At 40.3% G+C, this 26,627-nt stretch overlaps 2 protein-coding genes across 6 annotated transcripts; both read left to right on the top strand.

Annotated features, from left to right (window-relative positions):
• Positions 1–6,294: 6,294 nt before the first annotated feature.
• Positions 6,295–17,472, top strand: LOC130174924 (ras-related protein Rap-1A). 5 transcript variants are annotated; one of them, XM_056385174.1, is made up of 10 exons: positions 6,295–6,446; positions 7,863–8,003; positions 9,516–9,580; positions 10,222–10,309; positions 11,061–11,129; positions 11,246–11,302; positions 11,400–11,540; positions 12,409–12,552; positions 13,792–13,910; positions 16,713–17,472. In XM_056385174.1, exons 4-9 carry the CDS (start codon positions 10,253–10,255, stop codon positions 13,879–13,881), a joined length of 558 nt encoding a protein of 185 aa, XP_056241149.1. In that variant the 5' UTR covers positions 6,295–6,446; positions 7,863–8,003; positions 9,516–9,580; positions 10,222–10,252; the 3' UTR covers positions 13,882–13,910; positions 16,713–17,472. The 5 variants fall into 5 exon arrangements, with proteins under 5 accessions (XP_056241149.1, XP_056241145.1, XP_056241148.1 ...); XM_056385170.1 differs by lacking the exon at positions 9,516–9,580; XM_056385173.1 differs by lacking the exons at positions 6,295–6,446; positions 9,516–9,580 and adding an exon at positions 6,481–6,589.
• A 2,118-nt stretch (positions 17,473–19,590) lies between these two features.
• Positions 19,591–26,344, top strand: xkr7a (XK related 7a). The gene is made up of 3 exons (XM_056383959.1): positions 19,591–20,178; positions 22,584–22,783; positions 23,039–26,344. Exons 1-3 carry the CDS (start codon positions 19,643–19,645, stop codon positions 23,992–23,994), a joined length of 1,692 nt encoding a protein of 563 aa, XP_056239934.1. The 5' UTR covers positions 19,591–19,642; the 3' UTR covers positions 23,995–26,344.
• Positions 26,345–26,627: the final 283 nt, after the last annotated feature.

Here is a 26,627-nt window from a genome sequence, read left to right as displayed (position 1 = left end):
AAGTTCTTTGACGATGTGAGTTCTTTAAAGACTCAGCTTTTATCCACTTCTCACTGAAGGGGGAGCCAACAGCCAGCAGAGGGAGAAGAGGAAGCCCGAAGATGACAAACATGGAGTAGGTTTATGACTGCTGAGACCCTTCCCTGATACTGCCACACACTGCTGACTCCACTGACTCCACTGACATCCTTGTATGTATGGTGAATGACGTGGCAGAGAAACACATGACTTTGCTCAAAATTAAAATGGAAAACATTACTGACATAGACAGGGACAAAAAAAGACTGAAAACCGAAACCGAAAGTAATAGGCCATTTTCACAGAAGATATATGTTATCAGTGGTGGAAAGCAAATGAGTACATCTACTCAAGTACATTTCTGATGTACTTGTAGCTACTTGAATATTGAGGGACATATTGGGTTTTTTAATCCACTACATTTAGTTGACAGCTTTATTTCCTTTGATGCTTACATGTGAATGCATCAGTAATAATAATATAAAGATGGAGCACAACAGAGGCCAATTTGCCTATAGAGAGCACTTTTACTTTTATACTCTTTATATTTTATTATCCCAAGTGGGAAACTCGATTTCCAGTCAGGGGTACAGGTAAATAAAAAGCAGATAAAAACAACACAAGTGCAATAATATACACGATGAAATAAAACACCAAACACCATAAAACATAGAACACTTTAAAATTACTATTTAAATGTGCATTTTGTTGAGGAAACTTACATACCTCAACAGAAGATCTGAATACTTCCTGGTAGAAAATATTACCAAGGTCCAAGCTTCCTATAGACAGGTGTGAATAACAAAATCAGTGTTGGTTGATTTCCATTTAGTTGCTTCAGTTTGAGGGTCCTGCTCTTGTGCTTGCAGACTCACAGTCACACTGTCATGGCTTAATGTAGTTCATGTTATCAGTAACGCCTGCGGTTTTCTATCACAACCTTTTTGGCCTGTGACTTAAATAAATAGCAGTGACTTAGGCCCATCGTCACATTTCACAAGACATTTCCCCAGTAAACTTATATGATTTCATTTAAAAAACTGTTTCATTCCCAAAAGGTAAAAAAAAAAAAAGGCATAGAGAAAAGTCCAAAAACTGAACACAAATGAATGTCGCAGAACTTTTTCTTCCTCTCCCTTCAGCATTAATCATCTTATGACCCCTCAGGTTAATCTTGTGACCATTTGAAGGTCGGGGACTAAGCAACTATAAATATAGTAGTTGAAGCTTGCTCCACTACATTCTCCAGTATATTATAATTTATCAGTCACAGCCTCAGTCTTTTACCTTTTACTCTTGATGCTTTAAGTACATTTTGCTTATAATGTTTCTGTACTTTTACATAAGCAGGACTTTTACTTGTGTGGGAGAACTTTTTGCATTGTTGTATTGGTATGTTTACACAAGTAAGGATCTGAATACTTAATAATAGGCTTGTGTAAATCCCAATATGATCTTGTTACAACTATAATCAATGATGTATGAACAAATAGACAGCAGTCTAATCAACATGAAGTGCTGATTAAAAAAAAAGGCATCAACAAGAAAAACTGTATTTTCATTCAACCATGAATGAAACGGGTCATCGTTTGTTGAGTGTTGATAACCTGCCAATTACATTATAAGTCTTTTAGTCTCTTTTATTTTAGTCTTTGCCCTCAGATGCAAATCTAAAACAGCATGTTTTATTAATCTGTTTTATTCTTTCAAAAAATACTCTAAAGAAAAAAAATATTTACAACTCTCCTCCTCCTCCTATGTCGGACCTGTCCCTGTCTCATTTTGCACAGTGAAGCAGATTGGCTGAGATGATGAGAGAGTGGAGGGGAGAAACTACAGGGATCAGTTGTTGGACTCTGTTCAAACAGCATAATGAAAGCTTAGATCAGACAAAACCGATGTTATTTAATTATGTGAGAAACAACAAGGAGTACTCATCAAATCAATTGAATGGATTTTCATCATCACACATTGTGAATAAGAAGTAATAGATTACTGACAGCGTCTGACTGATTTAGTGTAATTGGTCGACACATAAAGTGACTGCAGCTGTAAGGATATCAAAACAGTATGTTTGTTGTTTTTTTTGACTCATGGATTCTCCTCATATCATATACTGTATATTACTTCTGTTGATGACTCTTTTGTTTTGCAAGTTTGGCCTGAAGCTCAGTCACCAGTGTTGCGGTGAACTGGCAGGGATGTGGTGATATATCATATAACTAAACTTAACCCCAGGACATATACAGACCTAAACAACCATGTAGGAGATAATCTTCTATAATACTCTCTAAGCAAACCTCATTGTAAAAGCATCACTGATTTTTTTGGAGTAATATTTGATTAAACAAGGTATAAAAAAGTTCACTACTGATTAATAACCATTAAAGATGCACGTGTTTAGTTCTTATTCAGCGATTGTGTATGCACGGGGCACAAAGAGAACAAATGAGCATGTGTGGCTCTTCATAAGATGATCTGTAGTTTGTAAGAAAACAGAGCACACCCTCGAAACTGTATGCTGTATTTAATTCTATTTACTTTCCCACTATCTAAATTTAGGCCTGTCATTTACAACTTCCATATCTATGGTTTATGACAATGACTGTGGTGATGACTCTTTAATTTGTTTGTCTAAATAAAGGCAGGAACATCTTGTTTGAGTAACATGGCAACACTGTCCTCAGTCCACACTGCATCAAATGATATTTGCAGTCATAAGTCATCTGATGATGAACAGCCTCTTGTCTGCGATGAACTCAACGTCCATATTTAGCCAGTTTAATGAGGAAGATATGCAGTAAGGGTAACTCACCTAATCCATTCAGTCACTGAGCCGTGACCAGCTGGGTGTCATGCTCTTTCATGTGGGCGTTTGTCATGCCAACAGTCACAGAGAATAGGCACACACACAGTGACAGAGGACATATGTAAATAGTGTGTGACCAACTGAAGATCATATTTAGACACTAATGTGACACACCAACATAAATTAAATTAAAATTAAAGTACTTTTAGCTAACCAACTAGGAGAGGAGACCACACTCCACTCAGCTTATTGTAAAATGGGCTGGTACTGACTGAGGCTATGGTTTAGCGGGTATAATGTTTACCATCTTCACCATCTTCATCAGTTTAGCATGTCAGCATGCTAACCTTTGGTAATTAGCACTAACCACAGAGTACAACTGAAATGTCATTAGTTCTTTAGGTATTTGATCATAAACCAAAGTTTTGGACAATAATAATATTGAATCCGAAGTGGGGTATGTAGTAATGTATGTAATGTATTAAAGATAAAATTAAGACATTAAATGCTTATATATATATATATATATATATATATATATATATGTATATGTATATACACCCACATACCCACATATATATATATATATATATATATATATATAATATATATATATATATATATGTCTTAATTTTATATATATATATATTATATATATATATATATATATATATATATACATACATATATATATATTATGCCTCTGTGCCCGCGACAACCAGGGTCAGAGGCATTATGTTTTCGGGTTATCTCGTGAAGGTGATATCTCTGATGAACTGATTAGATTTTGCTGCTTAAATCACAGTTTTGGCCTTGTGAACATGATATCTCAGTAACGCCTTGAGGGAATTTCTTAAAATTTGGCGCAAATTGCCTGTAATTTGGCTGGTTGGCAGAGGCATACAACCATGAGGCGATAATTCTAGGTTTTCTCCATAAAATAACACACACAGAGAACCTGGTCCCAAAAACCTGCATCTGGATAATTTTGTATTAAAGATAAAAAAAAGAACAGACATTAAATTATTACAAGGCTTCTATCACAGAGTTATGACTTTGTAACTGAATAACAATTTGAACAGGAAAAAAAGAAAAAAAGTGAACACATTGGTGTTTAGTTACATCAATAAATGATATGACTGCTTGCAACTTAAAACTGAGTGTGTTTAAAGTTTCTGAATGCTCTGTATTGAAAAGGATACTCACTTTTGTGTGGTGTCAACTCGCTCTGCATCTCCAACCATTAGGGCCCTGAATCACTTTTATTGTTCTTCACTGAGTCTGTGTTGTGTACACATGAACCTCTCAGGTGAGTAAACTCAAAGAGAAAAGCATTATGGCAGGGAGGTCACCACTCCCTCAGTGTGATGTTGATTTGTAAGATTGGCAGAACATTGGCAGGACAGATGTTAAGTGACTCAGGTTTGCTGCCCTCACCTCATACAACACACCACAGCGACCACAGCTGCAGGTCGGGCCGAGTGCAGCACCTCATTTTGCCCACTGACTACCAGCAGACACTGGGTCTGCACAGCATGTGATCTGAAAGTTAAATATGTACTGCCTTATCAGATTACTAGTTCAGACAGATACGGTTCATATGGCAAGTGCATGTATTTCAATTTAGCAGTGAGATAACATCACACATTACACAAGTGTTTTATACAGCTTTATAATCCATTCAGCAACAAGGATCATATGATTTTCATCCACAAATACAAAGAAACAGGAACAGAGGGAGCTCAGACTGATGTTTCAAAGAACATATAGTGCTGTGTAAAAGTCTTAGGCACTTAAAGTGAGGGTGCTTTCAAAAATAATCCAACCTATAGCATATCAGTGTTTGGTGGGACCATCCTTTGCTTTTAGAAGAGCACCAGTTCTCCTTGTACAGGCTGTCAAGATACAGCAGGTAGGTTGTTCCTCTGTGGATTTATTCTCTCTCTGTGTCTTCTATCTCTTCATGTAATGCCAGACTGAGTCCATGATGTTGAGATCAGGACTCAGTGGGGGCCAGACCATCTGCTACAAGACTCCTGGTTCTTTCTGACTCTGAAGATAGTTCTTTATCACTCTGGCTGTATATTTGGGGTCATTGTGAGTCATGCTGCAGAATGAATATGGGACCGATCAGAATATGGGACCAATGAGAAGCCTCCCTTACGGTACCGAGTGACGGATAAGAACAAGCAACCTTGAAATCAGATGGTAAGACTGTGTAGATGTCAGAAAAACAACCTTGTTGTTTTCTTGTGTTATAAGACTGAAAGGAAATCCCATCTCAGTGCAATTTTAAATGCCAAAATGAACAAACACAAGAACTTGAACGACTTTCTAAGTCACATGGGGGGTGCATCAAAGCACGTGTTACTGGATTCAACTTCAAACATCACCTCAAAATTCACCTGCCAAACACCAGTCCTCAGTGCAGCTGTGCTACTTTTCATAAACAAGGCACTTTCTCTCAGTCTGCTGTTTATTTTCTATTTGGAGTGTTTGATAATCAAGTGTCATGTTTGAGATGTAATCAGATGCTTCAGCTATATGAATACAAATTTAAACAAATGGCAAATGCTAAATGCCATTGTATGAAATGTTAACAGGAAATGCAAATCACTTTATATAAGATCAGGCTTCTCCTCCACAGTCTTTTTTTTTTTTTTTTACCTCTGAGGTGCTTGTCCTACATTTTGGAAAATGAAAAAACCCATTATGTTTCTATATTCTTCTGGACAAAAAAAGCTACAGATTTTCTGCAAGAGAACTTTATCTTTTCCTTCTTTCCTCTCCCTTGAATCATCTCACAACCTCTCAAATTTATCTTGTGACCTCTCAGGTCTCTCTAACCCTAACCCTACTTGATCATTTTTATTTTGATGCCACCACTACTTGTACTCCACTACAGTTCCTTTTTACCTCACTACATTTATCTGTTAACTCTTAGTTACTTTATAGTTAAGATTTTGCCTACAAAGCATATATTGTCTTATAAAATATGATGCATTATAATTTCCCCAAACCCAAATTGCTTGTTTTGTTGAAGAAATAGTTCAAAAATCGAAAGAAAGATTTCCACTGTCACAGAAGATATAACGGAATTTTTGATTAATCAATTAGCCTACAGTTCTTTTTCCTCACTACCTTTATTTGTTTGTTAGCAGCTACTTTATAAATGATGCTTTTACATACAAAACATATGATGGCTTACAAAATATTATGCATTGTTTTAGAGTCGACTACGATTTGAGAAGCTTGAAACGGCCATTTTTGATCGTTTTTGATTGAAAAATAACTTGTGATCGATTCAATAACCAAATAGCACAATAGTTACTTTCCTCTACCGATTATTACTGGTAAACACTGCAAAAAGTGACCATGCCTCACTTCATTGGCCTGTTTAATAGCGCACTGTATGATATAACTTACAGAGAACGTGAGAAAGTCGTCTGCTCTGTTGGCGGCTGTAACAACAACAGATTGAGATGAGACTAAGAGAATAAGTTTTAGTGTGTCCTCACCTGTTTGGCTGTGATAGGCTCATCCTGATCCAATCACCGGCTGCTGCCCGGACCCTTCCGTACATTCACAGTGAGATTTAGCGCACACACCGCGGAACACGGTGAGTGTCTTCTCAAGCTTTGCTCCTCTGTAAAAGGACCAATGTGATAGCTAATTATTCAGCCTGTGACTTCATAAGTCTAACGATTAGTCCCGGAACATTTGTGTGCCTCCGATGAGTCACTAAAGCGACTTCTGGCTCCAGTGGGTGATTTTTGTGGGTGAAATAGCTTAGCTTCCAGGCTAGATGAGTAGCTAACGTCAGCTAATGACTAACTAACGAAAACTCGGTTTGTGGTTCAACTAATTTAATCTCCTGTTGTGTACCGTTTGCCTTCGGTTATATAGCAGGTTATCCACATACTAAAATGCTTAACGCTTAAAAGTTAGAAGAAATTGAAAAAAGGAGGTTTGAGAGTCCAGCCGGATGCTAACTGGCTAGCTAACTTATTAGCTCCCGGTGTTCGCTAAACTGTTTCGGAAACTTAAAATGGACTTTAATGTTTGTCTGATAAGAAGTAACGTTAAACTGTGAGCTCAGCTTTTTCCCTCTGCCGACGCCACGTTAGTTAACTTAGTAGCCTGTTTGTGCACAGCTCGCCGTTTCTTTTCAAGGCTAACACCCTATAACGTTAGCTAGCATTGCCCCAACGTTGCTACTAGCTGAATGCTAACGTAAGAGTTGTCAAGCTTAGTCTTAATCGAGCTACTTTTTGCTACCACCTCCCAAACTTGAAATAAATTAATGTTTATATTATGTTGGCCCGTTAATACTGCCGATTTTAACTTATTATTTTGAACGGTTTAACAGTCACAGTCCACTGCATTGGGAAACTAATAGCCACACCCTTCCTTTCGAAACCAACTACGCTTTAAGTTGTAACGAAAGTAAGTTCATCTGTATTTCATGTATCAGATGCAAAAGATGCATTACTCCCAAGATGCAAAGCTATAAAAAGTTTTGTTAAAGGACGTCAACCAGATGTATGTGTGTCCCCCTGTGTTGAGTTTAAATCCATTTGCTCATTTTCTTTCGATGCAAGATTTTCTGTTGATCTGATCTGTGAAGTAGAGAGTCACCCCGTTAAACATATCAGGCTGAAAAACACTAACTTTGAGATAAATAGTTTAGACCAACATATATTTAGCAGTTTTTGTGTTGATGAGCAACAGGTCTTTGGAGGAATACGTTTTAACAGTTTTGTTTGTTATGTAACATGTGACAACTCACCTCCTGACTCCATAAAATAGACCCACATAGCCCTTCAACTGGCAAAAAAAGTCATCATTAATTCACCCTGTGATTTTGCGCACAGCGCAACACATGTAAAACTTAAGCAGATGATGTTAGGGATTCTTCTTATTTCCTGTTTTTCTTACTGTCCTGTGTCTGCATATCTAAACAGAGTCAGTATAGCATAGAGCTGACACAAATATTTAATTGGTATAATGCAAGGCTCGTTTCCTGTCTTAACAGTTTGGTGTAAACTTGCTTTCTGGCTCCCAACCGACCCACATCACCTGCTAGCTGACATCAGTGTACCTGAGGATCTGCTGCCCCCCCACCCCTTCTCCCCAGATGTAGAGGGAGTTGTCATCTGCAGCAGCCGTGTACACAGTAGGTTAAGCTCTTTTTGTTTGACTGTACAGATTTTGTGCAAAGTCCCCTTTGTGAAAGGCTTTGTGCATTTGTAAATTGGTGTGGGTATTTGTTTATATTTTACTACTTCATCATAAATGTGACATGAAGTGTTAATTAGCTGTTAGCATTGGGGTCCCCTTACAGGGAGGCACTCATCAGCAAAGCCAGCAAAAATGAATAAGTTGGATTGGTGAAGGTTTTAGTTTGAGTGCTTGATACTTGAAATGTTTGAGTCCAAGCTCATATCTAATCAGCCGAAGGCTTAGGTTTCTTATCAGATGTGGCCAGTTTTGTGACACCCACATAAATTTACATTTTAAATGATGTGATTTGCTCTTGCGTACATTTTCAGGCTAACAAATGCATCATGTACACATTGGTGTTACCCCTCCCCCTAGGTGCACCCCCTTGCACTGGTAATGATTTCAGTGCAGTGGTCATGCATGCACCCTCTGATCTCTATTTTCTGTTTGTATGCTGTACTTGAATAGACGAGGGTCATTACAATGGCTCTTTGTAGAGTGTCTCGTGTGCCTGTCTCACACTGTGGGTTTCTGGTGGTGCTTCATACGTCGTAGTTAGAATTGCAAATGCTGGTCAAGTGTGACAAGAGTGGTTTTTGTATTGTTTGTCTCAACATTTGACAAAGGTCCTACAGATGTATTGTGATTAGCAGATTCAAAGAGGTTCTTAAATGAGATTTTATTGTGCATCACCCCCTCTTTGACATTTGTATATCAAATGGAGATTACATTTGCATTTCAGAATAGCATTTAAAACAAAGCTCCTCAAAAGCAGTACTTTAAAACTTTTCACCACGTGTGCTATTATACATATTTGTAAAAAGTATTGTTATGTGACTATTGCCTGCCCAATCTGTCTTGTGGAGATTTTTGTGATCAAAAGACTCAACTTTCATATCCACTTTAAGTCAATTCTATCAAAATGCACAGGAAATTAGAAAGATATACTCAAGTTTTGCTGAAAATAATCTGTCACATATGAAACCACTATTATTAGTGTGAGGTGGTGATTTTCTTATTGTTGCACACATTTTTATCATTCACAAGCCAACAAAACACTAGAATAAAATAAAGTAGTTTATGGAAAATGACACCACAGAAGAAGAGTATTCCTCAAGGGCTTAATGATGAATTTATTATAATAATAATAATACTAATAATCAGAAGAGTCAAAGATTTTGTCACTTTATATTCACTGGATAATCCCTGAATTTTTGGATGATCACAAATTGATTTTAGAAAAAAAAACTGCTGTCTTCATCCTCAACATTGTCATGTCTGTGACAGTCCTTTATGCTGCCAGTATTTTCTAGGCCATGTACGCTGTCTAAACTGTGTCAGGCTGATGGAGTTGAAGATAGGTCATTCTCCATGGCCCTTCTCCTCCGTTTTGTAATGAGATTAAGTTATTTGTGGCACTGGAACTCTTACCTACCAACTATCTACTGTACTTTTGTGTCCACAGCTTCACAGTGTCTTTTGGGTCGACTTTTGTCATGGATACGCTTCACTATTGAGTGTTCCTACCAGGTGAAACACTGGTTTTTATTCCTCGAGCTAAGGAGCCGGGCTATAGTTCCTTTCAGTGCTTCTTGATTATTTTATTTTATTTATTTATTTTAAGAGAGGCAACACCCCTATCATCATGACAACTGAAGTCCCATGGTAGTGGGTGGGGGAGAGAGCTCATTTTTTGGCAGAGAAATTACGTTTTAATCTGTTGATGTCAGCAGCGATTTTTCATTGTTGTAGACACTGTACTAGAGGGCGTTCACACTGCCACCAATTGAGTTTAGAGGGTTACTATTTCCAGTATACATCGTGGGTGATGTTGAAGTTTCTGATTTTGGTGTCCTGCAGAAAAACATCTTGGGTTACAAAAAGACAATCTGTGACAGTTTAAAAGTAATGTTATGGTAGTTTTATTCAAAAAATTGCTATTAGCACCTTGTTTCAAATGAAATATTGTTATGATGAATTATGGATTACGGATGTGATCATTTCAGTCAGGTTATTAAAGTAATTCTTACTGATATTTCCCTTGGCACAGGGTAATTTGGAACAATTTATGACTTGCCTAGATTTAGCTGGCTTCTTTTTATTTCTGTAGCTGAAAATGACAAAGCTACTCTCTGTCTCACATTATCATCCTTCCCTCTGTACTTTCACAGATTCTTGTGCTGTCCAGTGAAGTTGCCCACCATGCGTGAGTACAAGCTAGTGGTGCTGGGATCAGGAGGCGTGGGAAAATCAGCGCTGGTGAGTGACGGCTGGTGCCATCAGCAGCAGCAGCAGCAGCAGCAGCAAAATGAGTCAACACTGATTACGGCTTTTTAGTTTTTATGATATAGTATTGATATTATTGATGTGATTATGAAGCAATGTAAAAAAAACTAAATATATATATTCTATAAAACTGTAGACAGATTTCTAGTCCTACAAAAACCATCACCCGTTTAACACAACATTATGTTATCTCTGAGATCTCTTGAATGTTTACACAATGTATCAACAGTCTTGAAAAATCGTAAAAAGAATTGATTTCTCAAAAAAGGCCATTAAACATAAAGTCAAATTTTATTTACAGAAGTCTTAAATGTTTTTTCAAGGCAGTAATTGTTACAGTTAGTTGTGTTCTGGACCTCCAATATATCATCAACAGACCAGTATGTTTTTTTTTTGTTTCCCGTCTGACACCTCTGGAGCTCGAAGGTTTATCTAATAAAATGTTCAGGAGTTAATATTTCAACAGGCCATAAAAACTAAGAAAAACTGAGGCACGACAATAAGTCTGAGTCTGGAGCTCGGCAGCTTCAAGAACACAAATGAAACTTAAAGTTGAAGGTTGACAAGGTTTTTATTTTAGGAGAAGATTTGAATGAAATGGTTCAGTTCATGCTGTTTTTTTAGTCCCACTATCTTTGCAATAAGCTACATGGTAATTTTCCATTTTTTGATCAATACTGATGTGTTGTCTGATGTTTTCCTTTGCTTCATTCGTCCATTCCAGACAGTCCAGTTTGTGCAAGGCATTTTTGTGGAGAAGTATGACCCCACAATAGAAGATTCCTACAGAAAGGTCGGAAACACAATTTAAACATTGTGTGTCTTTTTGAACTTTTTCAAAGAAAGTCAGTGACTGACTATTTAACTCCATCCACTTGTCATGTAAAAATGTTTTATTTTCTCCAACAGCAAGTCGAGGTCGACGGGCAGCAATGTATGCTTGAAATCCTGGACACGGCTGGAACAGTAAGTCAAGTCAGATGCAGGTTTCAGATCAAGGTGTCTTATAAGATAAATGCAAACAGGCGGCTGATGGTCTGCTCCATCTTTTTTCGTTCTGTAGGAACAGTTCACAGCTATGAGGGACCTGTACATGAAGAATGGCCAAGGCTTTGCTTTGGTGTACTCCATTACAGCGCAGTCAACATTTAACGACCTACAGGACCTCCGGGAACAGATCTTGCGAGTAAAGGACACTGAGGACGTGAGTGTTACTCTTTTAAAATGTTAAAAGAAAAATTTGTTTTCATCTTTGTAATGACACATTTAAAGTTTTTTTTTTTTATGGTTTATTTTGCTTAAAAAGTGTGAGAGTTTGTAATGTATGTATTGTGTACAACTTTTTCATGCCACCTCTATACTTAATTAATCTCCTTTTTTTCCCCCAATAGTTCTAAGCCTGCATCTGTGCTGCTGTAACATGTATTTGCCCTCAGGGATCAATGAAGTCTTATCTCTCTCTTATCTAATTAAAAATCAACAAATTTGAAGATAAATCATTTTCATTGGACAGCAATAATAGTAAATTTCACTGTATGAATAAGTATTAAAATAGCTTAATCAGTCTGAATCACTCAGCACTGCAGTGCTAACAAGACACTCTCTGTGTGTGGAGAGATTCTCTTCAGTGATAACCTTTGGTGTTTCTCTGTATAATCTTCCTGTGTCACCTCTGAGACTCATCACTCCCTCATTAGAGTCGGCTCTGTGGGAGAGAGGGCAACGCCAAGGGGGGGGCAGGAACTTTGTGACACGGTGGAAATGTCAGAGTTGTTGTTAGATGCTATCTGCCACTTTCAGTCTTGGTCTCCTCATCTGTTAATTTAGAGCGAGGATATACGACACGCTGAGTGTGTGCTTTACTTATTCATAGCAAACTGTTGATTAGACTGTACGTCTCGGTTAAGGTCTCACTTTGCGAAAACATAAGATGTAAAGATGAACCAATAGTGGGTGATGAAACATTGTGTTGTAGACACAATTGATTTATATTTGGCTGTGTAACTGCTGTATAAGTCAAGATATCGGTTTGAACAGGCTTGAACCTTTTGACATTTCTGTTAATCAATCAGGTTCCCATGATCCTGGTGGGAAACAAGTGTGACCTGGAGGATGAGCGTGTGGTCGGGAAGGAGCAGGGTCAGAACCTGGCCCGTCAGTGGAACAACTGTGCCTTTTTAGAGACTTCAGCTAAATCAAAGATCAATGTTAATGAGGTATGTTTCAGCACTAAAGCATGTGTGACATATTTATTTTATCAGATGTTTAACTGTATAGGGCGGGGCTGGGTGATAAATGAAATTAATTCGATTAACTTGAACTTGCACTTTTACCAGATTTATTAAATGTCTGCATTGTGAAATTTTAATTATTACAATTTGCACAGAAAGTTTACTTTTAATCAAAAGATAACATAGGCGAAAGCTGGCAACATTAGCTGTTGAGTCACGACAGTCTCATAAACTCTGGCGCGCCACAGTTTATGGCACCGTCATGACTCCAGGTGGCTAGCCACCTCTGGCTGTCGCACGGTGAAATTAACAGTTGCGTCTACGACCAACACAGACTGAAAAACGACTCTGTATCCTGATCTGTGCTCTCGCTTTGTGTCTGGTAACGAGGTATCAAAGCCCCCGCAGTCAATTGAACATTTGATTCTACTTTGACCCTCCCTGACTCCTGGGTGCAGTAACTAACACTAGCTGTCTGCAGTTATTGGGCTGATGTCCAGTCCAGCTCCAGAAACACAAACAGCAGGAGCACATGAATTAGTGTGCAGACATTTCTAGTCTATCTGTGCATAAACAGACTATTAAAATGTTGGATGGTGCTCTGTTTAAAAGAAGCTGTCCATAGCTGAGGTTAGGTTAGCCAACCTGCATTTTGGTCTTGACGTGTAATGATGACAGCTTGTTTTTTGTATTATTCATGCTCAAAGGGAAGGCAGCTTAGGTCTTTTTTAAAGATGGGATGTTTCAAACATGTTTTAGTCTTTCAGATTAATTCAAGATTTTATTTTTTGGCCACATCAGCTGAAAAAGCCATCTGCCTAAATGAGGATTTATAAAAGTGCTCCTTTCACTTCCCCACAGATGCACCTTGTGTTACTAAAGTGATCAAAACTGAACATATTTAATTTATTCAGAATATAAGTGGTGTGATCTTATTGACTTCCTGTCAGTCATTTTCATTGTATGATCATATATGACTACGAGAGGCTTGATTGTTGTTTTTCAGAGAAACCAAAGCTGTGTAAAATGTCATGTCTCCTACTGCTTTAAGCGGGACAACAAAAATGCATTTGTATTGATAACATTTTTTCCTAAGTGTTTTATACTGAGAGCTTTTATGATTTTATGAGGAAGTGGCTAAAATGCCATTGGCGACTTTCACTGGAAGATGTTCTGTGACTGCTGAAGCAAATTGTTGAGACCACTGAACTTTCTCTGTTGTAGATTTTCTATGATCTGGTGCGACAGATCAACAGAAAAACGCCGATGGAAAAGAAGAAGACAAAAAAGAAGTCAGGTTGCACACTGCTCTAAAATGCCCTCCCACAGTCGCTCCAGGCCAGGTGAGTGGGTGTCGGAACACAATTTATTCCAGACATGTAAGAGCTCCCACTGCTCACTGAGCTCTTGATTCTCACTGAACATTTAGAGGTCTATTGCAATAATTATTGAGGTGATATAATTAATCCTGACAGAAAGCTAGTTAGTAGTGTGTTGCAGTAACAGGCTAAACTCAGCAAACGGAATTGAAAGCACCACTGATGTGTATGAAACACAGATGATTCAAAAAGCATCTCTGTAGGATTTAAAGCTGATCTTCTGGTAAAATAAAGCATTTTTAGTCTTGTGGTGCCACACGTCCATCTTTTCTTTCTTTCTTTCTTTTTTTTTTTTTAAAGAGGAACCTGGAACCATGGTTCAGTGTCATCCGAATGACTGAAACCTACATGTGTGACAATCAATTTCATGGCTTCACCTTTTATTTTATCAAAGTTGGTTCATAATGTTTCATGTAAATTAAAAGTTGGAAGTCATTGATGAATGTTGTGGCTCCACCTGCTGTCGGATCATTGTTACTGTAATTGCTCTTTGAACGACCAGTGTGACTGCGTGTTCTGGCCCATTTACTTCAAATATAGTGCTGTACGTATTTACTTGATTTCTAACATTAGCAGCCAATGTTTCCCAACACAGTGTCTTTTACGTTTGTTTGTTTGTTTGTGAATGTGAATCACTGGTTTATAGTCTTCTCATTTTGATATGAAAACCAGCCTCTGGAGACTTTAAAGCTTGTTTGAGTATGTTATCCATCACAGTGAACATCATGCTGTGCTGAGTTTTCAGTTAATTTGCAGTGCATTGCAACACTATGATAATCTAACTTTGGCATCAATAAAAGCAGACATAGTCAACTTTATTTTTATTTATATCACTCAAGCTCACAAATATGCCTCAGGGGGCTTTACAGTCTGTACAGCCTACAACATCCTCTATCCCTAAGACCCTCGATTCAACATTATGTTCTCTGTGATGCATTACCAAGTTCCAAATCGCAGAGAGTAGGAAAAACACATTTCAAACATTTCAAACCAACATCATAACAGCCCACAAACGTAATAGAAATCTGCAGCTTTTAATGTAATAATCCCACAAACGTGATAAATTTCCCGCAAATGTAATAGCAGTTGTCTACTACAAGCGTAATACGTAATTTGCAGGGATTTGTTACTTTTGTGGGAAGGTGAAAATCTTCAGCTTTCAAAATTGTAAAAACTTCCCACAAATGTAATATGAAAATGAAAACTGATCTTTGTGGTCATTGTTTATTTACTTATACACCTACCAATGGGTTCGAGTCAGCTCATTAGAAAATATCATTAGTAAATACATCATGGGTTTGGGCAGAGTGGGTCAAAAGGTGTCAAAGCAGTGCTATGAGTAAGTTATGAATAACTTACAGAAACATTGTGCGCAATATAGGCTGTGCATTAACAAGTCAACCTCTACCTTCTCTTCCACTTTCTCTGTCTCTCTCTCTCTCTCTGTCTTTCAAACCTGCACGCGGCTTTATCATTCCTTGTCAGTTCACAGAATTGTCTTTAAGCACATAAATATCTTGTTTAAATAGGTTTTTTTTGGGGTTTTTTTTGCATAAGCAAAACATCTCCCTGTAATGAGGATTTCTCTGCAGCAGGTTCACGTTTGTGGGCTTACATTTACATGAAATTACGTTTGTAGTAGACAACTGCTATTACATTTGTGGGATTATTACATTACAGGTTTGAATTACGTTTGTGAGGTGTCATTACGTTAGCGGGTGTTACAGGATTTGTTCTCTATTTTTCAAGTCAGGCTTTTATGAACGCTGAAACTCGTTTTGCTTGCTGTAATCATTCCTTCAGTGACGGTCAATGCTGCCAGCTAACAGGTTCCCCTTCCGATACTTCCGAATGCTATTGCACTTCAATGGTACAAAAATACTGTACTATATGTACAATTCCTCCACTGCAGCTCAGCAAGGAAAAGCCGTCTTGATTTTTCTGCTGAAACTTCATATAAGCTTCAGATAACTTTGCTCTACATTTTACATTTTACATTTACAGTACTTCTTACACAGAATTATCACCTGAATCTGGAGCTTTATAATGAGTTTCAGCTTTTCTTTTAGCTGTCTGACCTGCAACTTTACTGTTTTAGTTCACTCGTCCCGCTCTTAAAGCATCAATTTCAACAAAATAATCTCTAAAGACCCACTGTAAACTACCTGCTCAGCGCCAAACAGCGAGCACACACTGTTAGAGACTAGCTGGTGAACATACAAAACTGATCTTATCTTAATCAGGTGAAAAGTAATCAGGTAGTCTTAATCTCACTGGGATAAACTTCAAAAACAGATTTAGTCTCTGGGCGACTCAAACTGCTGGCACCCATCAGATAATTTCATTACGTCCCCCACTCATTAAGTATTTATTGTTACATCTAATGTACTAATGTTGTTAACGATCATGTACACTAACGAATGTTATTAGCAAGCCGCAACAAAAACACTTAAGCTCGGATCAGCTGTACTCTGATTTACTGTGGCAAACCTGACACCAAAATGATGACCATGGCCGCTGAGTTTCAAGAGAGGTGGGCAATTGATAAATTTTTCATTGGGATTTTTTCGGGATAGAATATCAGCAGCACCTTACGAAACACACAGAGCAGTACAACAGGTACAGGGGGAAAGAGAGAGCTTGCTCAGCTTTAGAGTGTACATAGTTAAAATTTATTGATGGATAAAAATGCACTGCAGACACCTTGTGTCCAACACATTTTGTGATGATATGTACTGACACTACTTTTTTTTTTCTTCCTTGCAGAAACTTGTAATGATTAACTGTTTCCCAGTGGATCATGCCAGCATTCCAAGTCCTCTCCAGAGCATTTTGAAAAAGGCTGACAGAGATAACTTCACCACTCGCAAAATGGCAGGAGACGGCACATACTCTCAAGATACTCTTCTCTGCTTTTTAATGGCAAAGAAATTCGCCTCTTTTTTTGTACTGTCAGCCTGATGACAACTCTTGTTTTTGTCTGTTTTTTTGTTTTTTTGTTTTTTTTTCTTCTCAAGGTGTCTTTCTTTTGGAAATATCAGTGTAAAAGAAGAGACCGTGGGTTTAAATCCATATATGGGAACTAAAATGTTTTATTAAAAGTAACATCAGTCTTGGGCATATTGTGACAATATGTTTGCAAAAGAAACCATGTGAAATGTTGGCCTTCTCATACATTTCTGCACTAACAGTGTCAGCGGAGATGCGTCATTGTCCATAAGTTACTTGTTCCTACTTACAAGGATGTGTATTGATGAGGTAACATCTTTCCTAAGTGACTTTGTTTTATATTGAGAGCTGCAAGCCTTCCATATTTCCCATAATATATTCTACTTCCATTTTTGCATAATAAAGCTAAGGAAATTAGTATTTTATAGACTGATGGGGAAAATGGTTTGTTCTGATTTGTGTCTTGAGGCTGAAAATATATTGTACTAAACCAACTCTAATATTGCTTCTTGTGTTACCCTGTCACAGATGATTTTCCAGCTTTTATGAATGATTAAATTTTAGTACATTTTCATTATTTTTGGTCTTGTATTTTTCTTATTGAAAGTGTTGCTAAATGTCTTAAATGCTGTTATTGTTGCTTATCAGAAGAATTATGAAATATAATTATAGATATTTGCAATTTCTGATTTGCTTAAAGTATTTGAGTTAAAGATGCAGGATGTGAACAAAACCGCTTTTATTTTAATCAGTTGTTTTCTCCACAGCAGACAATAGCCAAAGCTCGTGATGCACTGGTAAAGTTCCTGTCTTGATGCTGTTGCACACACACAGATGTGAGACAATCAGCACCTGCAAGAATGCCTCAGCAAGCTGAAAGTGTAACTAGAGTTTTTTCCTGTTGGCACACATGACAGCCTGAGCCAGAGTTTTAGCCGAGGAGTTGGCTCAGCTGATCTGCAGCAGAGAAAGAGGAACCATGACTCCAGATTCTCGGAGGCAAACAGAGGAAGTGAAGGCAGAAAAAAGCAGAATAGGAACAGAGGAACAGATGGTGGATTTGGGCAAGTGAAGGCGGAAGAGGCTCATTCAACTGCTGCTGCACCTCGGAGTGACGGTGAGACCAAAAGGCCTCTTTAAAGTGTGATAACATTTAAAACATCACTGCAAAAACAACATGCTGGTTGCACGTCTGCCGGTAGAAAATGTAAGGTGTTTGAGTGTTCAGCTGCAGATTTGATATCTGTAGACATGTTGATGTGAAAAGTTCTAAATGTATTATGTGGCGCTTAGAGGTGCAACTAATGATCATTTTCCCAATTAATTGTTTATTCAGAATGGTGAAAAATCTCCATTCCTGTGTCTCGGAACCCAATATGATGGCTTCAGGTTGTCAACGAGACTGGGGCCTCAAGATTGACAGCCCGTGTGGCGTAGTGGTCTAAGCAGGTGCCCCATGTGTAGAGGCCACAGTCCTCGCTGCAGCTGGCCCCAGTTCTAGTCCCGCATTGGACAGACTTTGCTGCATGTCATTCCCCCTCTCTCTGCCTCCCTATTTCCTGTCTCTCTACTGTACTATCAAATAAAGGCATAGAAAAAAAAAAAAAAGATTGACAGTCCGTCAGATCATTTTGAACTTTAGTGGTATAAGTTTACAACATATTAGTGATTAATCAAATTATGTAGACACAAATTATATGGCATATACCACACCTGTGGTTTCCAGGGCCCCTGCATGGGTAGTTGCCCTAATTGCTTCGTTGGTAATCCAGCCTTAACCCATCCACTTGAGGCCCCTTCTCATGTTTGTTGTCCAAACCTCTTAGATTGTTTCTGATATCTGTCAGGCCCAAAGAGGTTAATCTACTGTTGCCAACATTCCACAAGAGAGCTACGATCAGAGACAAGTACAACAATTTAACACAAATTTGTGTTTCAGAACTTTGTTTTTTCCTCCTCCTCCTCTTCCTCCCATTAATCATCTCTCAACCCCTCAGCTTTATCTGGTTACCTATTGTGGAGGCCGGTGCCTAGGTTGGAAACCACAGGATTACACCACCTAAAAGTAGTTAAGACGGTTTCAGCTGCAACAGTGAAATGCTGTTATTATATGCTGTTAAATATTAACATTGATGCATGATTTAACAATATAGTGTATAATAATATATCACTCTCAGGGCCATTTTTCAGCAGATGGAGTACTTTTACTTTTGATGCTTTAACCACGTTTTTTTTTTTTTTTTTACCAGTTTACTTTTACTCAAGTGTGACGTTGAATGCAGGACTTGTAATGGAGTACTTCTATATTGTTGAATTGATATTTTTACTTAGTAAAAGGCCAGAGTACTTCTTCCACCCCAGACGATTTCTGTTTTGTGTCAGAGGTCACAGTCCCCCTGGTCCTGCTGTATTAGTGGTGGGTGTGTCACCTGTGCAGGCACATGAACGGGAGTAACCTCTGGTACCAGCTGTAACCAAACAATTAGAGAAAGAATCCCTCTGAAGACATCAGACCAGACATGCAGCTTTCGTGTCAGAGCTATTAAAGTCTTATTTCTCTTTATGATCTCCGCTGATTGATGAGCGGCGGTGATTCCCTTCTGTCTCACCTACCCCGGCCCTCCTCCCCGCCTCCTTTCCCCTCCCTCTCTCCCACACGTATGCACAGAGCCCGACAGGCTACGCGACCCCCCTCCCCCCTTCCATCATTTTCCCATCTCTTACTCACTCTCTTCCCTACAACAAACATGGCCGCGAAATCTGATGGTGCACCCGTCTCTCTACGAAACGAAATCCCACCCGAGTGTCCTTCCAGGTCGGACCCACGGCCTCCCCAGCGCCGTCCCGCCGAGCAGCGCTACTCCCTCCCGGACTGCTGTTGGACGCTGTGCGCCCTTTTGGTCTTCTTCTCGGACGGGGCCTCAGACCTGTGGCTGGCCGCGGACTACTACCTAAGGAGGGACTACTGGTGCTTTGCACTGACTCTGGTCTTTGTGATAGTCCCGTCCGTGGTCGTGCAAGTGTTGAGCTTCCGATGGTTCGCCTACGATTTCTCGGAAACCGTCGAGAGCGGCACGGCTGCGGCCGCCGTGGTGGCAGCGTCGGGAGCGGAGGAGAGCGACTTCAGCACCAAGGACAGCGGCGAGCGGGGCGCTGGCTGCACTGCCGGGGCCGGGGTGCTGCCTGGGCCGGGCACCGCGGGAGGAGCCCGGGGCTGCTGCAGAGTATTCATGTGGCTCTTCCAGGCCATCGTTCACATCTTTCAGCTGGCACAGGTCTGGAGGTAGGTCTGAACACTCATAGCGTGATCTGAGAGGAGGGGGAAACTACACATTCTGCTTCTGCCTTTGTGTGTGTGTGTGTGTGTGTGTGTGTGTGTGTGTGTGTGTGTGTGTGTGCGTGCGTGCGTGCGCGTCCGCATCTGTGTGCACATGTATCCTCCAAAGCCCAGCATCACTCCCTTTAGCTAAACGCTTATGAAACGTAATCATTCAGGGAGGACTGTGCCCAAAATGCCAGAATGTCTTTTTGTATTGTTTGACGTTTCTCTCTGGCTTGGAAAAGGAGAATTTGACTCCACCCACCCACTCCCCCAACCCCAACCCCCTGATGCGCTTTTAGGTCAATCATCTCCCAGGAAAAAATCATCAACTCATCCACACCAATCGCCTTATATAGAAGAAAAATCTATTTGTCTTTTGGGGTTTGGGTGAGAAAGAGCCTGGCTGCTGAAGAAGACAGATGAATAGTCATAAATGTCACGAGAGTTGCTTCCTGTTTGCTGTGAGATGTGTACTTGCATCCCTATCTCATATTGGTGTATTTCCAGTACTTAGCTTGAGGCTTCTGCTCCTATGTTTGTAAAATCAATATTCTCACATCTCCCCACAGTTTAACGTCTGTTTCTTTCAGCTGTGCTCAAAAGTGTGTTTAATTACCAGGCATGCTCTGAGACTGAAAACAAACCAGTGTACACTTTAGCATTACTCTCACATGGATGGTAGTAGGTCTGTAGGTCAGCTCCTCAGTCAGTGATGGTGAGGCAGTGCTCAAGCTTAGAGTGCTCTGATAGGTTTTGACAGGCTTGAACTGCTGCCAGCCGGGAGGAGGCATTCAGCTGAACTGTGGTGGGAGGAGGGTTAGACAAAACGTGATCACATTCAAGACAAGTTGTGTTTTAAAGACAAATTGGGATGTTGCAGAAAGACAAATCATGTGTAACAACGGAATCAGATGCAAATCAATTGTTTGATTAATCTGTAGGCCTGCATAACCTCTCTGTCTGTGTCTTTCTTTGTGGTCTCTTTCTTCCTGCCTCTTTAGACAGCCCTATGGGTAATATATATTGATTCCTTATTTCCTCCTGGAGACTTAGACTTGTGTGTGTGTGTGTGTGTGTGTGTGTGTGTGTGTGTGTGTGTGTGTGTGTGTGTGTGTGTGTGTGTGTGTGTGTGTGTGTGTGTGTATGAGATAGAGAGTGTGTGAGTGTGTCCAGGAGCACATTAAAAAATTGTGGCGGCACAGAATTACCGGTAATGCCATTAAAGCTGTTGTGTGCGCTCCGTTTATTGCTGCTGCTCTCAGACCAGCGTGTCTGCACATTAAGAGGATTACCACGGTGTGTTTTACCCTCAGCTGTTAACTCAGGAATGATCTGTTACTGATACACAGCTAGTCAGGTGAACCAGGATCAATTTGGGCTGGCTACCAGAATTAAATGTCAGCACACGCGAGATGGGATATGGGGTTGTATTACACACAGAGTGTGCACAATGAAACTCCAAGTGTGTGTGTTTATGTCTTCCAGCGTGGCTCAGCCTTTGACCCTCATTACTGCATGTATGCTCTATTTTCTCAGTGTGTTACATCCCAAGGCACACTTTGTGTAGCACAAACCAGAACAAAAAAGGGTTACACAAACTCCCTTGTGGTTCAGTGGGCTTGTTGACACAGGGTTCTTCTGACCCTTCTCCCTCAGGCAATTACTGAGACATTTATAGCTTCTCTCCTCCGTGGCAACCGGCAGTCTTTTTCAAACTGTGAGTATAATGATAAAGATGATGATTTACACATTGTATATTTGCATAGTCACATGTCAACACATTTGTGCAGAAATATGGTTGCACAGTGCCACATGTGGAGTTATACAAGGTCATTATAGAAGAAGATGAGACAGAGGTGGCACTAGATGTTAGAAAAGCTCAACAAGGGATTTACAGCAAGCCCCCCCACCCCAACCACCCACACACACACACACACAAACATACCCCCACCCTTGAATCTGAACACTGGATTGAGAGCAATTCTTTTCTCAGCAGCCCCATCATATTTTGCCTTTTCTTCAGCCCTCTGACTTATTTTATTTGAAGAGAGATTGCAGACAAGTGCCGCACCCCCCCCCCCCAGCCCCCAACTGCCTGTACTAAAATTAAAACCACAGAGCTGCTTAGTTCAGTTTCAGTCTAATCTAAATCCCAGAGGAGCAAGCAACCAGCTTTTTGGCAAGAACTACTGACAGCTCCCAGAGTTTGGAATAATGAGTTATGACTTCTGAGAGTCTGTGTTTGATGTTGAAAAGTTTTTGAAGCACGGTATTAAAACCTAAAATTTAGCTCAATCTCCCTTCCTTCAACAAAAATGTAATGTACTGATGAATGTGTCTGGACTGTGTCTGCCTCTGATACACAGGTATGTCCACGCCTTGTATTTGGGTGTGCAGAGCCGCTGGCACAGGGACCCCGAGCGCCGTCACTACTACTGGCGTATGATGTTTGAGAGCGCTGATATAAGCATGTTGCGTCTGCTGGAGTCCTTCTTGAAGAGCGCCCCTCAGCTGGTGCTGCAGCTCAGCATCATGATCCAGGCCAGTCAGGTGCTGCCCCTCCAGGGTGAGTGCCCCAAAATGACCAATCACCACAGCCATCATCACCCTGTCAGAAATAAATCGAGACATCAGTCAGTCATTTGTCTGCAGCCCACGCTGCGCATGAGTCACTTGTGCTCGCCTCAATCAGGCCCCACAGAGCAGGGGAATGTATATTTTTGCTGTGCTAAACGACAAGTTACCCCTGAGCCATTTTAATCCTGTCTAACTTCTCTTTCTCCATCTCTCTCTTCCTGCCTCCCCTTTACTGTCTCCTCAGGTCTTTCAGCTTCTGCCTCACTGATATCCCTCGCGTGGATGGTCTCCTCCTATCAGAAAGTCCTGAGGGACTCCCGAGACGATAAGCTACCTATGACCTACAAGGCCGTCATAGTTCAGATTCTGTGGCACCTGTTCACCATCGGGGCCCGCACTCTGGCTTTTGCTCTGTTCGCCTCCGTGTTCCAGCTTTACTTTGGCATCTTCATCGTGGCCCACTGGTGCATCATGACGTTTTGGATCATTCAAGGTGAAACAGACTTCTGCATGTCCAAATGGGAGGAGATCATCTATAACATGATGGTGGGCATTGTGTATGTTTTCTGCTGGTTCAGTGTGAGAGAGGGGCGCACTCGCTGCAGAATGCTCATCTATAGTCTGACTGTATTCGTTGAGAATGTGGCACTCACCACTGCCTGGTACCTGTACCGCGGCCCTCGTAGCTCAGACTTCTACGCCGTCATCATGGTGTGTGTGGTGGCCAGCAGCTATGCTCTGGGCACCTTCTTCATGTTTGTGTATTACTGTCTGCTGCACCCTGACGGCCCAGTCTCAGGGTGGGGTTATATCGTGGAGAAGGAGGTGCCTCTGGAGTCGCTGGCCTCACCAGCTTCCAGCCTCCCCCCTGACCTGGTGAGCAGCCCCCCCAGGACCCTTCAGAGAACTAAAGGGTCAGACAGAGAGCAAGGGCCTGGGGTAGATGGAGACGTGTTTCAGGTACGACCACCTCGGGGAGCGCAGGCCCTAGTGCCACACCTCACACCCAGGACAGAGGGGCCCGTCATCCGAATAGACCTGCCCAGGAAGAAGTACCCCGCCTGGGACGCTCACTTCATTGACCGCCGGCTGCGTAAAACCATCCTGGTGCTTGAAAGCGCTGCCCCGGTCACACCCAGGATTCAGTACCGCTGTCTGGGCACACCCAAAGAAGTGATGGAGTATGAGACCACCGTATGATGTGCTGAAGGCGCTGTGACTCAGCTCGCTGCCATGTGGACATCCTGCCTTAGAATAAAATGGCAGGTGGACTCTCACTGAGCAGTCTGTTTCAGCTCCACGCCCACTTGATTGCTCTCTGTACTGTCAGGAAGTGGAGACAAACGGGCAAAGAAAGGGACAGAGTGTGATGTCTTTATTTTATACAAAGGCACAAACCTGTGATGTTGTCTAATGATGGTGCATATTTAAGTTTCTGTATCATTTCTCAGGTCAGGATGTGGTACAGGAAGAGGTCGAGGTTAGCGGCAAAGATCGCTGCCCAGTGAACTTAGAGAGGAGCACAGGCAGGCAGAGAAGTGGAGTGGTGTGATTATCAATCAGAGGCAGAAAGTCCTCCTCAGTGAAGGTGCTTCAGCACATCCTCTAAAGGCGGTCGACAACAGAGGCAAGCCTTCAACATGCATGACTACTTATGGCAGCTAGAACCGAAACATCGCCGAACAAGATGTGGAGGGGAGGCATTAAAGATGCTAAACTCGCACTGTCATTTTAAACACAGTCTACAATAAATGCTGCACAGGTTCTGATCATCATAATCATGATTTTCCATAGCTATTCACTCATGTTGAAGGAGTCTCTGCAAATGCTGCTTCAAACCTGAAGGGCAGTTCAAAAGCAACATTTGAGTTGAATGTAAAAACAGTTGAAAATGTGATTATTTGTGACAAGGCTTCAAGCATTTTCATGCTGTTAGTGGGATTTACAACATTCCTGTGGTACTCTATTTGTTTTTTGAGGTAAGCTAGAACAAAAAAAAAAGAGATTTGTGTGTGTTTACAAGCAATCTGTTGTTTTTGGGACATGCCATCACTATTATTGTAACCAGATGCACCTTCCTCCAGAATGTGTATGTACTGAACAATTGCAACATTATGATTTCCATTACATTTGCAGGATGTGTTTTACAGATAGGATTCTCAACAGCTGTATTTTCGTACTGCACCCATCTTACAGAACAAAGGCAACAGGACAGGCATTCATTTCCATGTAAATTAAACTGTACAATGATGGAGAAGTTACAGAGGGACAGCGCTGTCTGTAATTGTACTGTATCCATACTTTGTTGTCTGAAAAATGTAAAAATAGAATTAGCTGCAGACTCCAGATTCCTAACAGAATAGCTTTGATATTATTGATGGTACAGGCATGTGGTACTTTTGGTAACACTTTATTCTACTGGTCCGTTATTTCCTTATATTTTCCTCAAAACTTTCCTAGAGAGAAATATGTCATTTGGTATGATCTTTTAAAATTATTTTCATATTATTATTATTTTATATTATATTATTTATATATTAGCAATTTATTCAAAATCAATGCTCGATTTAAATCCAAGAAAAAGTGGAAAAGTGTATTCATCATTCACAGAAACTTAATTCTGCATAAATGTTTAATTGCATAAATGCCCGTAGTCAAATTGCACATTTTTTCATGTTCAGTGAAACAGTGAGTCAATTCATTCAGCAGACGATTGACTATTTTGATTAATGATTAATTGTTTCAATAATTTTTCAAAAATTCCAAATACCAGAGCTCAGTGAAATTTGAAATAGAGTAAATGATTAATCAAAAATCAATAATGAAAAAAATCCTCAGTTGCAGCCCTAATTGGAACTGATCATTCAGTAGTTTAGTAATTTAACATTGTCTGTATTGCCCTATTATTAATGCTAGTTAAAGTTCTTTCCATGGAACTTTATGGAAAATAATTAGGAATTTATGGACCCCTGAAATAAAGCTATACCGTGCTTTCTTTTATCAGGGTTGTTTTTCTATAGAATAGTCAAAAGAGGAAAATTTCTGAACTGTGCGTGTGTCTGTGAGTGTTTGCGTGTCTGTGTGTATGTGTGTGTGAGCTCACATACCAGCATGTGTATGGCTGTATGTGGGAGGGAAAGAGTCCTGCCATGTGCATTTAAGTTAATTTGAAATTGTTTCACTGAGAAATGACAGTTTTGTTGTAAACACTGTCCATTCATCTTCTTTTTCTCCAGATGACAATGAGAGAAAGAAATAGCCCACAGAGCACCTTCACCACCCCTGTCGCAGAAACAAAGCCAAAGAGGCTTCGATTATGGTGCTAACTGTCTGAGTCCATCACATAACAACCACACAGTGAACCATAAAATGAGCTTGTTGTGACAGGAGGTGGTCGGGGCTGTACCTCAAACAAAGCTAGAATCAAAAAGCCTTAAACTGGTCATGCCAGACTGTTGCTGTTCAGAGCAAGAAAAAAAAGTTAACAAGAAGGTGAAGACAATTTCATTATGTTGGTGTTGCTACAATAAAGAGCAATGTGTTTACCTGACTTTTACTGTTTGTTCCTTTTTACACAGAGAAACATGACACGACACTGAACTTGTCACCAGTAACTACTGTATCCACAAAGGTGAGTGGCCTCTAAACAAAGGAACCCGCTCTCTAATTCAAAATGCAATCTTTGACATGCTCTTATCATTGTAATTCATCTTAACTGGAAGAAAGGACCAGGGTCCCCATCAGTCTACTGCATTGATCACTCCCACTCAGGAGAAGAAGACACTTTCACACTCCAGGTTCCGTCTCAGAGAAACAGGCTCCCTCAAGTTTTA

Source organism: Seriola aureovittata, chromosome 9 (assembly GCF_021018895.1).
Source record: "Seriola aureovittata isolate HTS-2021-v1 ecotype China chromosome 9, ASM2101889v1, whole genome shotgun sequence".
Taxonomy (NCBI): Eukaryota; Metazoa; Chordata; class Actinopteri; order Carangiformes; family Carangidae; genus Seriola; species Seriola aureovittata.
The sequence above is the reverse complement of the archived record's forward strand: the minus strand, read 5'-3'. Positions and strand labels throughout refer to the sequence as shown.

Excerpts from the sequence above, each read along its gene's own strand:
- LOC130174924 (XM_056385170.1), top strand. The coding sequence starts at position 10,253 with ATGCGTGAGTACAAGCTAGTGGTGCTGGGATCAGGAGGCGTGGGAAAA. Across the intron at positions 11,541-12,408 it reads GAGTAAAGGACACTGAGGAC|GTTCCCATGATCCTGGTGGG; the intron begins GTGAGTGTTACT and ends TTAATCAATCAG. Across the intron at positions 12,553-13,791 it reads CAAAGATCAATGTTAATGAG|ATTTTCTATGATCTGGTGCG; the intron begins GTATGTTTCAGC and ends TCTCTGTTGTAG.
- xkr7a (XM_056383959.1), top strand. The coding sequence starts at position 19,643 with ATGGCCGCGAAATCTGATGGTGCACCCGTCTCTCTACGAAACGAAATC. Across the intron at positions 20,179-22,583 it reads CAGCTGGCACAGGTCTGGAG|GTATGTCCACGCCTTGTATT; the intron begins GTAGGTCTGAAC and ends TCTGATACACAG. Across the intron at positions 22,784-23,038 it reads TCAGGTGCTGCCCCTCCAGG|GTCTTTCAGCTTCTGCCTCA; the intron begins GTGAGTGCCCCA and ends CTGTCTCCTCAG.